Raw genomic sequence first — 13,423 nt, 5'->3', positions numbered from 1 at the left:
GTAGTTACCTTTCAAGGTTATGCAGCCGGCGCGCGCGCTGCTAGAGAGCTATTTACCCAGCGCCGTGCTATCGCGTCCGCACCGCCATTAGCAGTGTATCTGATTTGAATTCACCTCTGTCATCGCCGCCATCTTCATTTCTCCACGACTGTGCTTCTCATAGCCAAACACAATGGATCGGGCTCGTCTCCAAAGTCTCGAAGAAAGAAAGGCCCGACTCGTGGAACTTAGGCTGAAGCGGTTAGGGCTGGATGGTGATCGCTCTCTGGCGGCTAGCCCTATTGCTGCTGTCGCCCGAGCGCCAGTGAAGGTGGAGAAAGGCGTCCAGACCGATACCTGGGAAGCAGCTTCGGCCAATACTCTGCTGATACTCGAACAACAAGAACCCCAGGAACCAGAGCTCACTCGCTTTGATAAAGCCATACAAACGTCATGGGAACCTATCGCCGAAAACACGCCGAAACTGCCACCTCCCCCTGCTCAATCACCAGCTAAACCACCCACCGTTACCGTCTACATTCCTCAAGTTCCACCACCTACTCCATTTGAACGATTTGTCGCCGCTCGAACTCAAGCACAACCAGTTAAAGATGACACAACCGCCGCCATCGCCCCTCAACTCTCTGACGTTGGCCTCCTCTACCGCAAACCTGTGTACATGGACGCCTCGCCGCATTTCCCTGAACTCATGGTTGTAGCGTTCTCAGCAAAATCCCCTACCCAAGCGGGAGACCTCGCTGGAGCGGCTATGGTGTACAGCGTTGATGATATGACGCCTAAGTTCCTTCTTAGCTGTATGCTGCCGCTCACGGTGATTAAGTTTGATACCATGGATCCCAAAAGAATCATAGGTGGTGGAGGTGACGGCCTGGTGGTGATATGGGATCTCAATGCGCTGTCGTCGCTGGAGGTGGCGTTATGGCCCCAACTCACCACTCCATTGCACCGCATTGATCATCTGATTCTGGAAGTATCGTACATTCCTCATAAGCTCGCCATTGTCGCCCTCCATCAATATTCCATTCAGGGATCGCATATTCTCGTCCTGGTTCTGATGGATGGAGTGGTAAACACGTGGTCCCCCAGTCTTTTGGCTTGTCCTAAGCACGATCTGGTCGTGATCAGCGCAACTTCTTCTTCATTGGATACCGGTGATGTCAGTCAGGTGATTCTCAAAAGCCTGATAGTGGTGGGGAACGATGGCGCTGACGCTCTTGATGATCAGTCCAGTCTAGAACGACTATTTGTGATAGAGGAAAACGGCACCATCTACCAGTGCTCCGGTGACCGCAAACGTGATTTCACCGCAATCGTCGAGGCAACCTCACCGGTGTCAGATGTGGAGGCCTTACTGGATAAGACTTTAGCATCGACACACCTTGATAACACACTACAATTTTGGGGATTTACCAACGCCAAGGTGACACCACTTCACTCCCTTCGTACCGATGTGACGGTGGTGAAAGTTGCCCTGAGGCTGGCCTTCCAAATCGCGACTATTGGCATCAATCGTCACAACACTCAAGTGCTCGAGTTTTGGGACTTCTCCACGTCGAAGCGCCCAATTGTGACGATAACCGTGACTGATTCCGTAACATCGCTTCGATTTTCAACGAATGGGTCGGTCTTATTGGTTGGATCTGACCTGGGTAAGGTGATCAAGTATACCCTCGATGAAGCTCAGTTGCTTCAAAAGTCAAAAGAGCAGAAATCTGAAGGTATACAGGCATTACAAGCATTTTGAATCAGTTCTGCATTTGTCTGTGTAAGCGTGTTTCGAATAATCACGGCGTGCACATTCTCAGTTATTTATTGACTTCTAGCCAGGCTAGGATTTCTCCAAGAATATTGGCCAATCAAAAGCAATATATGTACTATATAACACAATGCTGATGCGAAATTCCAAATATGATGTGCATTAGCTTTAAACCTTGAGAATGCGCGGATTTAAGCGAATAATGGGCCTTCGTTGATGAACAGTCAAACACTACAACTTAATTTTTAAATTGTAGCGCCTGGTTAGCTCAATCGGTAGAGCGTGAGACTCTTAATCTCAAGGCTGCGGGTTCGAGCCCCGCATTGGGCTTATTTTTTGAATCTGTTTGAACTTGATCGGTCGGTATCACTAATCTTTTTAGCTAAACGCTAAATTCTATCAAAAAGTGTATGGTTATAGTGTTGGTGACGGATTGGATCTTGATCATAGGATATGACTGGTGCAAATTTTTAAGTAACCTCACTTTTCCCGAAATTTCGATTAAATCCCTGGTTTCGGACTGTATCGTCAACAAATTAATGTCCTTTGAATTAGTTATTCTTTTAGTTACCTGCTTATGATCGTCGTTGAAATAAAAGACCATTCTATGTGGATGGATTAACAAGTTTTTACTACGTCAAAAAAATACAAACCTTGAATACAAATCCGAGCTACTTATGGTATTGTTCAGCCATATGTAGTATCAGCGTTTAGTCACTTGCAAGCGCTTGACTTGTTCTTCCAAAGTCTTCAACTTGTTCTGCATTTCTTCCAAGTCTTGGTTCAACCGGTTTCTTTCGTTAACAATATTGGTTTCCCATTGACGGAATCTCTGTTCTTCGGCCTTCACTTGTTCAGTGAAGAACTTCTTCAAGGCATCCTCTTCTTCCTTGAACTTAGGGTTGTGGAATCTCCGCGGCTTCTTTACCGATCTCTTCACCACTTCACCATTTTCGTTCACTTCCTCCTCCTTAGTGTCTTCATCACTCAACTTGAGCGATCTAAATGTCTCGAAGTGCAATTCTTGAGTAGACAATATGAGGTCCAACATGTTGGTACGTAACAACAATGATCTCAACTTCTTGAAGTCGCAGTGCTTGTCATTTTCCACTTCTACCAACCCCCAGGGGTATTTTCTCCCGCGAACAAGCGTTCCCAGACTGGTTTCGTATTCTTCTTCCGACCCGATGATAGCAAAAGGCATCGATTCGATCAATTGCTTAGCGTGTTCGGCTGAAGCAGGGTCATCGAGTTCCAAGGGCGGCGTGTAGATGTTGATATCGTGAGCTTCGATGATGTCTCTTATTCTCGATTTGAAGCCTTCCATTTCAACGGGGCTCAAAGTGTCGGCCTTGGCAATGATAGGGATTAAGTTGACTCGAGTCGACAATCTCTTCATGATTTCGATATCTAATGGTTTAAGCGAGTGACCAGTGGGGCGAATGAAGTAGAGACAAGCGTGGACACGCAAGTCCTTCTTTTCGTGCCGGCGAGGTTGCTGTTCCTGCTTCATGTAAGATTCGTGTTGATCATCGATGAAGTCGATGATTGGGGTCCAAGAATCAGTGTTGTTGACATTGTTGCCAAAGCCAGGGGTGTCAATGACATTAAGGCGAATCTTGAATCCCTTTTCTTCAAGGATAGCACGGACGATATCAATTTCAACAGTCTGGTGAGCCAGAGTGAACTTTTGGTGACGTGTTTCGGGGTCCTTGTACCCCTTCAACAGAGTTTGAAACAACGTGTTGATGAAGGTGGTTTTACCGAGGCCAGATTCACCACAAACCATCAAGGTGAAGGTGGCCCCTTCTCGAGAGATGATTTTGTATCTCTGGTTGGGCAAGTTTGCAATACCAACGGCTTCAGGCATGGTATCGGGGTGGGTACAGCTGTAGTGTTTTGGTTTGGATTTGAGGAGAATTTGACGAGCCGCGCGCGACTGAAAAAGTACGTGGCACAATAGGGAACTGACAGCGTGATAACAGTAGGGTCACCCCCCCGATAAAGAGCTTATCGGCACCGCGTAGCTTGTACTGCCAGAATTTTAAGTTTACATTGCACAAGATTCCAAGATACGGTGTCGTGGACGGGTACGCCGCTGACTTTTTCCTACACTAAATCACCACGCCGATTCGCGAGAATTCCTGTCCAGGGGCTTTTTTTTCTCGCTGCCTCAGGTGTGAATACCAGGGGGGCTAGGCCCCTACCTTAATTTTGGCTTCACACCACGACGCTCAACCTTTGCGATAAATTAAACTATACTGTCGTTGGACTTCCGATTTATCCACGTCTCTTCAGGCTTCTGGTTAAAATTGACGCGCTTGGTGATTGACGGGGGCTTTGCTGGCTCCGGGTGGCGGCGTGCATAGTGCTCCACATTTGCGACCCATGTGCATATGGCGCGTCTGTCGTGTAGCTACAGAGAATGTCGATCAACGACAGTAGAGGAAAAACCGCCGGACCAATGTGAAAGGGAAGTGGTGCCGGCGACGGTGAGAGTCAACAAACCCCATGTTCGATTACTAAAAACGAGTCATAGGGATTATTTAATAAAAACAGTACAACAATATAAATCTTTACGTTCAGACGAAATATAGAATGGCAGATCCTAGGTCCGCTTAAGCCTCTTCCTTCTTGTCGCCCTCAGTGGAGGTGGTGGCGGCGGCGGCGGGGGCGGCGTCGTTCTTGGCCAGTTCATCGTAGCCTTGCGCCGGGGTGTCGCTCAAGTCTGTCCACAAAGTCAAGTTGTCTCTCAACAATTGCATGATCAAGGTGGAGTCCTTGTACGAGTCTTCCGACAAGGTTTCAAGGTCGGCAACGGCGTCGTCGAACGCTTGCTTAGCCAAGTGGCAGGCTCTGTCGGGCGAATTGAGGATTTCGTAGTAGAACACGGAGAAGTTCAACGCCAAACCGAGTCTGATGGGGTGGGTAGGAGGCAATTCAGTGACGGCAACGTCGGTGGCAGCCTTGTAAGCTTCGAGAGAGAGGTCAGCGGCTTCCTTTCTTTTGTCAGCGACGGCGAATTCGGCCAAGTATCTGTGGTAGTCACCCTTCATCTTGTAGTAGAAGACCTTGGATTCACCGGTTTGGGCAGAAGCGATCAAGTGGTCGGTCAACACTGAGAGAATATCTTCACAGATCTTCGACAATTCAGCTTCGATCTTGGCGCGGTAAGCTCTGATCAAGTTGACTTGCGATTCGTTGCCCTTGGCTTCTTCCTTTTGTTCGATGGACGAAACAATTCTCCACGACGCCCGGCGGGCACCAATGACGTTCTTGTAAGCGACGGACAACAAGTTTCTTTCTTCGACAGAAAGTTCTTGGCCCGACGACGCCACCGCCTTCATGTTGTCCACCATTTCTTCATAACGTTCGGCCTGTTCAGCCAATTTAGCAAGATAAACGGAATCTTCACGAGAGGCAGGCACTAGTGGAGTTAGTATGTCAAGTTCACTTAATCAGCGTTTGAACACGGTGGCGTTGCCATGGTTAATGAGGCTCCGTGGTCGCGGCTGAGGGAGCGCCAATGGGCTCCCTTACACCCTCCCACCCTAGGCTTACATACAACACGCGTCGTTTCGCCAAGTCTCTCTTGATACTCACTTTTTTCTGACTTCACTGACTTGCTGGGGGATCGTTCGATAGTCACTGTTTTTTTCTCGCCAGGAAAAAAAAATTGCGACCCTCACGACCACTCCACGAGTCGAGTACTCTGGCGCGCGGGAGAGCGGGAATTGCCCGTGCGCGCAGTCACCACTCGCCGACAGTGGGGGTAGCGGGTGTCGACAATGCGATGAGAAAGGAGTAGCGATTCAGAAGGGACTTGGGAACGGTGAAGGCGTGGGCTGGTGCCCCGGGAAACGGCGGTGAGCGTAGGGATCACCCCCACAGGGTAGCGCGCGCAGTTGACCCACCAATCTAGGTCGACGTCGACGACGCCGGCGCCCACCAATGCCCCGGCGGGCCACCACGGGGACGGGGGTTTCACGGCTGGGGGGGTTTCCGCGCTGAAAATGATACACGGGAGGAGGTATATGGCGTGTAATTGCCGGGCAATTCGTCGTCACGGTGTCGGTAGCATTTGCGGCGATACTTACTTTTCTTGACTTGTTTTTGTTAACGAGAAGATTATTTGTTCCACCTCTCAAATATCAAAGGGCGCACAGGGTGTGCCATCCTCAAAAATGCCACCCACATTTTGGGACACTCTCAATTACGTCAGCACTAGTACTTCGCCACACACACACCCACCCCCTTCCGCCCTACACCCCCAGAGTCAGTGATTTTCCCCCCGCGATCCCGTTGTCATCTTTAAGCCCCCATTGACCTTGCCCCGACACACGTAATTTCTGTAGCTACTCAATGACTTTTTTACTTGTCAAATGTAAGCCGTGCTTCGACGGGGTTGTCAAAAGCGGGGAGCCTCTAATTGCCTGGTAAGCCTCGGGCGGAGTCGGTGAGTGTATCGCCAAACATTGCAGCTCGGTAGATAGTTGCTACGATACGGTGCGAGGAGTGCTGCGAGCCGAACCACAAGGGCGGAGGAATGACTTCACCCGGGTACTGGGCATCGGCGTTGTAGTACACTGGCAAAAGCGGGTGCTATCACAATGACTAATTGTCATCCTACCGTTCCTGGCGACATTTCGGCGACATCCACCCCCATTCTCAAAGATTAACATCACTTGACTACTGCCAATCAATTTACGGCCAATCTTCTCAGTATCTTTACTTTACCTCTACCAATATTGCTGGCATTGAATTGACAACAAACGATTTCATGTGTAGTGTGTGTTAATCGCCGGCGTCTGCCCTTTTGTTATGTTGATGTCTGCCTCCGGGCTTAATGCCTGCACCTAGTGGCGAGTCGCTGCAACCGGCAACCAGGGTGCGAACAAAGAACCCGCATTGTGTGGGAAGTCCATCGCTCACGTTGATAGCTACTAGTTGGTGCCCCAGATGAAGTTGGTGCGGTTTCTCATGAACATGCCCACCACCACCAACCAGCCGGTGACGGTGGAACTCAAAAACGGCACCCTGGTCAGCGGCCAGATGGTGCTGTGCTCGCCGACGATGAACCTCTCGATGAAGAACATCAAGGTGGTCCAACGCCACCACGACCCCCAGATGCTCAAACACATCAACATCCGCGGCAACCAGATCCGCCAGATCCTCTTGCCCGACGACCTCAATGTCGACGCCGTCCTCGCCAAAAGCGCCACCAAGATCAAAGGGCTGGGGGCAGGTCCCGGGGCCAAACCCGTACGCAAACCGATGCGGGGCAAGCGGGGGTTTTAACGTTTAACGTGTCTATATCGTCATTACTATATACAAAAGTTGTACCAAAAAACTGGTTTTAAAACCAGGTTTGTTTCCGTTGTTCTTTCTTCGCCAACTGTTTCTTGTAGTCGGGACGGGCGGCGACAATGGTGGCGTCCATGTTGCGGATAGCCTCTTCGCGGGCGGCCAACTTTTCGGGCAACTCGCGTTCCCATTTCTGCTTCTTGTGGGAGAGCACCCCCTTCATCCAGTGCTTGTCGTTGTACTTCTCCTCGTAGAAACGCTTAGGCATCGCCGGCAAAAGATCAGCAACGCCAAACTTGCGGGCCATCTTGTAGAGATCCAGCAGTCTCCGCAACGAATATTTAGGCCCGTGCCAGGCGCCGGTCTCGGGGTTTTTGTTGGGGAAGAACGGGTTTTTCTGGGGGTCGTCGATCGTCAGCGCCTTGTCGGCGTACTGGGCCAACGGCCGCGGCGGGTACTTGATGAAGAAGTTGTGGAGCTTCTTTGGAAGCCGGGCAAACGCCTCCTTAGCACTCAACGACATCGGCGGTTATGAAGTGGATTCGCTTGGTAGCTGAGATGAAATTTTTCGCACCGCGCAGCCACCCCTAGTGGAGGGTTGGACGAGAGAGGTTCTGAGGAAACCACAAAAAATAACGAAAAATTCATATTCTAAAAGTTGATTAGTCTAGAAAGTAAACTAGACTATTGGGGATTATATACTACTGATCGAAATTCAAAAATTCATTGTCATTTGCTATAGAATAACTGGTCAACACTAGTTCATTGAAAGTCGTACGTTATAGTTTTTCTATTGCAGACCGGGACCGTCGATGATGGCCTTGATGGTGCCAGGGTGACCAGCTCTGACGTAGTCATAAGCCTTGATCGCATCGTCCCACGAGAACCGGTTGGTGATCAACGCTTCAAAGTTAATCGGAGCCTTGTCACGACCTTGGCGGTAGTTCTTTTCCAAAATGTCCACCGCCATTTGGTAGTCACCAACACCATAACGGAACGACCCGTACATGGTCAATTCTCTCGTGGCAAAGTCAATAATGGGGAACTTAACGTCACCGCTGGCATTACCCACTTGAGTGTAGCGACCACCAGCCGACAAGCACTTGATCCCCATATTGATGCATGGCTCAGCACCAGTGCATTCAAGCACCACATTGATAGGAGCACCGAACGCTTCCCGTAACGCGTGGAAATCGCCCGTTCTCGAGTTAAACTTGGCATTGGCCACCCCCACTTTCAACGCCGTTTCCAATTTGGTGTCAAACACGTCGACCACCATCACCTTTTTAGCACCAATGGTGGTGGCCACCGCCGCCGCCAATAACCCGACGGGGCCCGCCCCGAAGACAACGACATTGTCGCCCAATTGCACCTTAGCTTGACGACAGGCGTGGACACCGACACTCAACGGTTCCACCATTGCCCCTAATTCCAAGCTGACGGTGTCAGGGAGAGGCACGAGGAAGTCTTCCGGCAGGCGATAGAGACGACAGAGAGTACCGGGAGGATTAGGCTCCCCTTCAGTGGAATTAGGGGTGGCAGCAAAGCACATGTGGGGGCACAAATTGTACTGGCCTCGCTTGTACTCCACGCTCAACCGCAGCGGCACCCCGGGCTCGATGGCGACGTTATCGCCCACTTTAACTTTAGTCACCGCCGACCCCACTTCCACCACCGTCCCCGCGGATTCGTGCCCCAACACCATTGGCTTCGTCAACACAAAGTCGCCAATGCGTCCGTGGGCGTAGTAGTGGATGTCCAGCCCGCAGATCCCCGTCTTCTTCACCTCGACCAACACGTCGTTGGGCAGCTCAATCTTGGGAGCGGGCAATTCCTCAAAGGTGATGTCGTCGATTTTGTTGAGCACTAACAGAGGGTTCAGCATGGCAGGTAAGTGAGTATCAGCGTAGCCTATAGGGGTATGGGTGAGGGGTTCTTTATATATGTTGGTGACTGACGCAAATTGAGTTCTCCCGAGATGACGCCGCGACCCGCACTAATTGCCTAAAACCGACGATGGCCTGATGGCGTTACTATAGTCTAAATAGCCCCCTTAAGTCAATTGGTAATCGATCTCAATTGTTTCGAGTAGATCTATATCTAAGAATTGTCGGTTTGTGTTGATTGTGGTAGGAGAATCTGATTGTTTGTGGTACGGAGGAAGAGGGTCTACAGGGCACGCGGCAGCTGGTGAGAGACAATCTCCCTCAAAATAGTCGATCCATTATCATGTGTATTCATGCTGATAAATATGTCTAGGCCTTGACAATGTGTTGCAAAGCTTCCAACACTTCCAATTCGATGTTGGCTTCGGCAACAACGACTTCGTCCGACAGAGCGGCTCTCTTTTGGGCGTCGGTGATCAACAGCTTGATTTCTTGAGCGTCGAATTGGTCGGGCTTGAACGCCTCGATGGCGGAGATGGTCAACTTGTTGCCGGGTTGCACGGTGGCAATGCCGCCCGAGACGAAGTATTGTTCGGTTTCACCGCCCTTGGAGATGATTTCCAAAAGACCGGGTCTGAGTTGTTCGACAATGGGGATGTGGTTGGCCAAGATACCCAAGTCACCGTTCACCGAGGGCAAGTTAACTTGTTGCACTTCCGAGTCGGCGTAGAGGGTATGGTAAGGGAGGGCCAACGAGAGCTTGAGGGCGTCCGAGGTCGCCGCCTCAGTGGCGTAGGTTCTGATGGCAGCTTGTCTCGAAACCTGTCTAAGAGCGTGTCTGAACATGGTTGGGATAAAGGAGTTTTTTCCTGGCGGTTTAATTTTTCAGGTCCTAGTTCGCACTCACCCGGCAATGCGCCGTTCTCATTGGGCCAAATTTTGAGCGTGCCCCATTCTCGGCAGCGTGGGTGTTGTGCGCGGCATCGTCAGTGGGCTATATAGCTAACGAGCGAGAGGGTAGTAGTATATATATATTAATAAAGTAGAGAAGTTTAGCATCCACATAAAGCCTGCTTATCACGTGGAAGGAGGGGGGGTCAACTATTGGTCAAATTGGTTGAGGAAGTTGTCGACATCAAACCCGTCGTCGAGCAGATTCGCCTGGTTATTGCCGTCAAACCCGGAATCTAATTGATCAAGGTTGAGCCCACCCAAGAGGGAGTCGTCGTTTTGTAGTAAATCGTTCATCATGTTGTTGGAGTCGTTGAGGTCGCCCAGATTCTGCTGGTAATTGATCGTGGACAAGATATCGGTGGGGTTGGGGATACCGCCCTCCAGCCCGCCGAGATCAAAGTCAAACGGCTGGTTGAAGTTGGCGAGCGACGCCTCTGCTTCGCGCACCTCGCGCTCTTTGCGTTCTTTCTCTTCCCGTTCCTTCTCCTGGCGCTCCCATTCGCGGCGTTCTCGTTCTTGTTTCTCCTTTTCAAGCCGTTGCTTTTCAAGGCGTTCTTTCTCCAACTTTTCCTTTTGTATCCGTTCCTGCTCGAGCCGCTTGCGCCGTTCTTCTTCTTCACGCTGTCTCTGACCTTCTTCTTCTCGCCGCTGTTCTTCTTGGCGCTTAGCCTCTTCTTGAAGTCGCTGCTGCTCAAGTTGTTCCTTGATTTTCAGCTCCGCTTCACGTTGCTGTCGTCCCACCGTTTCCTCAACACACCACTTGACGTCGTTGAGTTTGGACACCGTTTCATCGAGGATCTCGTCGAACTTGGCCAAATTACGAGCGAGCTGCTGGACGATCGGCTGCGATATGAGCTGGTTGTTGGTGCCGGTAATAAGGTTCAGCTGCTTTTTGTTGTTGTTGATGATCTCAAAAATATACCCGCTGGTCTTGAGTATATCGTTGAGGCTGTCGTTGAGCCGAGCCTCCAAACTCATTGGCGCCAGGGAGACGTGAGGGTGGTTCTCGATGGTGGGTGTTTATTGAAAAAACGGAGTTGCGCACTGGTACCGGCGCGAGCGGCTTACTTCAAACATGAGGCAATTTAGTAATGCTCTCGCTAACAATGTGGTTTACGACTAGATTTACATCGTGTGCCCGAGGGGAAGACCCCTTGCACTCGATAGTGTGGCTTATACGGTGACTATAACGCTTAAGCGGAATATTCGTGATAGGCGAGCACGGTCACGGAATAAAATGGTACGCCGGCCAGAGGTCACAACCGTACACACCACAATCGGGTATGTACAGTACCATTACGAGTACTCGGCGTAAATCATGTCACCTCATCAATTATTGAATATATACTCATTCAATTGCGGTGGCATGGTCATCAATTGCTTCAGATAGCCCTCTAAGCATATACCTCATTTGGCAGTCTCATCCTCCCCGCCACGATATTCGTCGATTACGTCAGCGCTACCACTTATAGTTTGCTGGCTACGCGTGGAAAGTGCGACGCGTCCCTCTACCACAACCACATCCCCACAAGACTATCCCATCCCTATGAGCGAGACCCTCATATCGCCTCAAGGGCCTCTTGCCACGGTATGGCTTGCGGCAAATTACGACAAGAAGCTCCACAAGCAACAGCTGCTCCAAGCGGATATCCCTGAGCTGACGGAGCTCATCAGCAGCAACCAGATTACATTGAGATTGAGTGGGCTGCTTCTCCTCGGGGTGGTCCGTATCTACTCCCGTAAGACCAAATACCTTTTGGACGACGTCAATGATATCCTCGTAAAGCTCAAGACGTCGTTCAAGTATTCTACGGGGTCCCGGCTTGGTTCTGACGGCACCTCAGTAAACTTGCCGGCGTCGCAAACCGTGATTAAAAACATCAAACTGGTGATGTTGACCGACCAGGTGTCTCGCTACGATTTGTTCTACCAGCCCGACCTCAATTTGGACCTCCCGCAAGTGTTCCTGCTGACTTCTCAGTACGATCTGTCTCAATTCGATACTCAGTACGACGACCACCTGGTTGACCCTGGTAGAAGCCACGATGACGGTGGTGGGGAACAAGATGTGATGCTTGATTTTGACATTGATATGCCGGACATGGATGATGACCACCGTGGTGACGAGCCCCCATTGTCGCCTTCTGGTCCTGACCAATCTATTGAAATTGGTAGAAGAGGCCTGGTGGTAGAGCAGGCCCCTGAGGAAATCTCCATTTTGGATATGGATAAGCCTGAAGAACCATTGGAAACGGTGGAAGAAGCGCAAAGACAAGCGACACCGCAGCCTGCAAGAGCTCCTCGTCGCCGTCGCCAAGCGATGATTGACGGCCACGTTAACACTAATAAACGGCGGTTGATTGTCGACGAAGAAACCGTTATTTCCGTTGACAGCTTACGCGAGTTCCAAGCGTCGACGATGGCGCTGGAACCGCGTCAAACCGTCGCTCCTACCGAAAGACTACGAGCGATCTACGAGGTCGCCTACAAGCGGCGCAGATTGCAATGGGAAGCTCAACCTGAAGCCCCTGCTGACATTCCTGAAAACATTGATCTTCCTGAGATTGGTCACGAACCCGAATCAGAAGTGCCTCTGCCGCTTAACTTGGATCAACACTTGGACTTTGACATTGATATCCCCGATATCGAGCCCCCTCATGACGACTATGAAGACCAACAACCGCCCGTGTTTGCGTCCGACGACTCTGGGTCCAGTTCCGTCGACATGGAGCACCAAATGGTGGTTACGTTAACCGAAAAGCTTGACGAGAGCCGCCCCACTGAGTCCACAACGCTTGCGTCAGTTATCGACGCCAGCAGTGCTTCTGTCCCAGCGACAAGAAAACATGCGGCTCTGTGCTTTTTCCAGATGCTTACACTTGCTACTAACGATGCTATTTACATCGACCAAGCCCCTTCTGCCACCGAGCTTGGCGGGGCTATCGACATTTCCGCCAAACCGAGACTTTGGACCCTTGCTTAATGACAATTTAAAATACGACGCTTCTTTTTTTCACCCCCACCACTTCCTCACCCCCCAACCACTTCCTCACCCCAACCACTTCCTCACCCCAAACACTTCCACATTGGCTTCGAGGGAACTGTGTTACTAAAATTAACTCGTAGTCTAAAACAAACACCCCCCTTTTTGAAAAGAAATCCATCGTCGATATCATTACAAATTAAGGGATCACATTCATGCAATAGCAAGCGGATATCAACCTCCTCCCTATCTCGATTACGATCCCACCAACACAATGTCCGCCTTACTACGGCAATATTTGTGTTCTTACCATTTTGAGGAGAGGGGGTGCCTCTCGGATAAACGTGCGACAAGTTTGCTTACAACCCGCTTTGTGTCACTAGGGGCGTTTACAAATTTTTCACGACTGTCGTGACACAAAACCTTATCGATGCGATAGACGAGAGATGGCTCTGTTGGTAGAGTTAACTAGACCACACCCACGACGATGAGGATGAGTTTAATCTGAGGCCATTGTGACGGCGACCGAGGAGCTAAAAT

General features: G+C 50.4%; 9 protein-coding genes across 9 annotated transcripts; 3 read left to right on the top strand and 6 right to left on the bottom strand. All coding sequences in view use genetic code 12, as the record gives it.

The window, feature by feature from the left end:
• Positions 1 to 172: 172 nt before the first annotated feature.
• Positions 173 to 1,744, top strand: DIURU_002352 (uncharacterized protein; the record flags this gene model as incomplete). Its single annotated transcript, XM_034154994.1, has 1 exon — positions 173 to 1,744. One exon carries the CDS (start codon positions 173 to 175, stop codon positions 1,742 to 1,744), a length of 1,572 nt encoding a protein of 523 aa, XP_034012768.1.
• A 715-nt stretch (positions 1,745 to 2,459) lies between these two features.
• Positions 2,460 to 3,626, bottom strand: CDC12 (septin; the record flags this gene model as incomplete). The annotated part of the gene is made up of 1 exon (XM_034154993.1): positions 2,460 to 3,626. The coding sequence occupies one exon, from the start codon at positions 3,624 to 3,626 to the stop codon at positions 2,460 to 2,462; it is 1,167 nt and encodes a 388-aa protein (XP_034012767.1).
• Positions 3,627 to 4,374: 748 nt separating this feature from the next.
• Positions 4,375 to 5,115, bottom strand: BMH1 (14-3-3 family protein; the record flags this gene model as incomplete). The annotated part of the gene is made up of 1 exon (XM_034154992.1): positions 4,375 to 5,115. One exon carries the CDS (start codon positions 5,113 to 5,115, stop codon positions 4,375 to 4,377), a length of 741 nt encoding a protein of 246 aa, XP_034012766.1.
• A 1,600-nt stretch (positions 5,116 to 6,715) lies between these two features.
• DIURU_002349 (mRNA splicing protein) lies at positions 6,716 to 7,054 on the top strand (the record flags this gene model as incomplete). The annotated part of the gene is made up of 1 exon (XM_034154990.1): positions 6,716 to 7,054. The coding sequence occupies one exon, from the start codon at positions 6,716 to 6,718 to the stop codon at positions 7,052 to 7,054; it is 339 nt and encodes a 112-aa protein (XP_034012765.1).
• A 58-nt stretch (positions 7,055 to 7,112) lies between these two features.
• Positions 7,113 to 7,583, bottom strand: DIURU_002348 (mitochondrial 54S ribosomal protein mL59; the record flags this gene model as incomplete). The annotated part of the gene is made up of 1 exon (XM_034154989.1): positions 7,113 to 7,583. One exon carries the CDS (start codon positions 7,581 to 7,583, stop codon positions 7,113 to 7,115), a length of 471 nt encoding a protein of 156 aa, XP_034012764.1.
• Positions 7,584 to 7,850: 267 nt separating this feature from the next.
• On the bottom strand, positions 7,851 to 8,945 carry XYL2 (L-iditol 2-dehydrogenase; the record flags this gene model as incomplete). Its single annotated transcript, XM_034154988.1, has 1 exon — positions 7,851 to 8,945. One exon carries the CDS (start codon positions 8,943 to 8,945, stop codon positions 7,851 to 7,853), a length of 1,095 nt encoding a protein of 364 aa, XP_034012763.1.
• Positions 8,946 to 9,315: 370 nt separating this feature from the next.
• Positions 9,316 to 9,792, bottom strand: ATP16 (F1F0 ATP synthase subunit delta; the record flags this gene model as incomplete). Its single annotated transcript, XM_034154987.1, has 1 exon — positions 9,316 to 9,792. The coding sequence occupies one exon, from the start codon at positions 9,790 to 9,792 to the stop codon at positions 9,316 to 9,318; it is 477 nt and encodes a 158-aa protein (XP_034012762.1).
• A 255-nt stretch (positions 9,793 to 10,047) lies between these two features.
• CTA26 (Cta26p) lies at positions 10,048 to 10,878 on the bottom strand (the record flags this gene model as incomplete). The annotated part of the gene is made up of 1 exon (XM_034154986.1): positions 10,048 to 10,878. The coding sequence occupies one exon, from the start codon at positions 10,876 to 10,878 to the stop codon at positions 10,048 to 10,050; it is 831 nt and encodes a 276-aa protein (XP_034012761.1).
• A 568-nt stretch (positions 10,879 to 11,446) lies between these two features.
• On the top strand, positions 11,447 to 12,883 carry MCD1 (kleisin alpha; the record flags this gene model as incomplete). Its single annotated transcript, XM_034154985.1, has 1 exon — positions 11,447 to 12,883. One exon carries the CDS (start codon positions 11,447 to 11,449, stop codon positions 12,881 to 12,883), a length of 1,437 nt encoding a protein of 478 aa, XP_034012760.1.
• Between the last annotated feature and the right edge of the window lie 540 nt (positions 12,884 to 13,423).

This window comes from Diutina rugosa, assembly GCF_008704595.1.
Source record: "Diutina rugosa strain CBS 613 chromosome Unknown scaffold10_size284702, whole genome shotgun sequence".
Lineage (NCBI taxonomy): Eukaryota > Fungi > Ascomycota > Pichiomycetes > Serinales > Debaryomycetaceae > Diutina > Diutina rugosa.
This window is presented reverse-complemented; position numbering and strand designations above follow the sequence as displayed.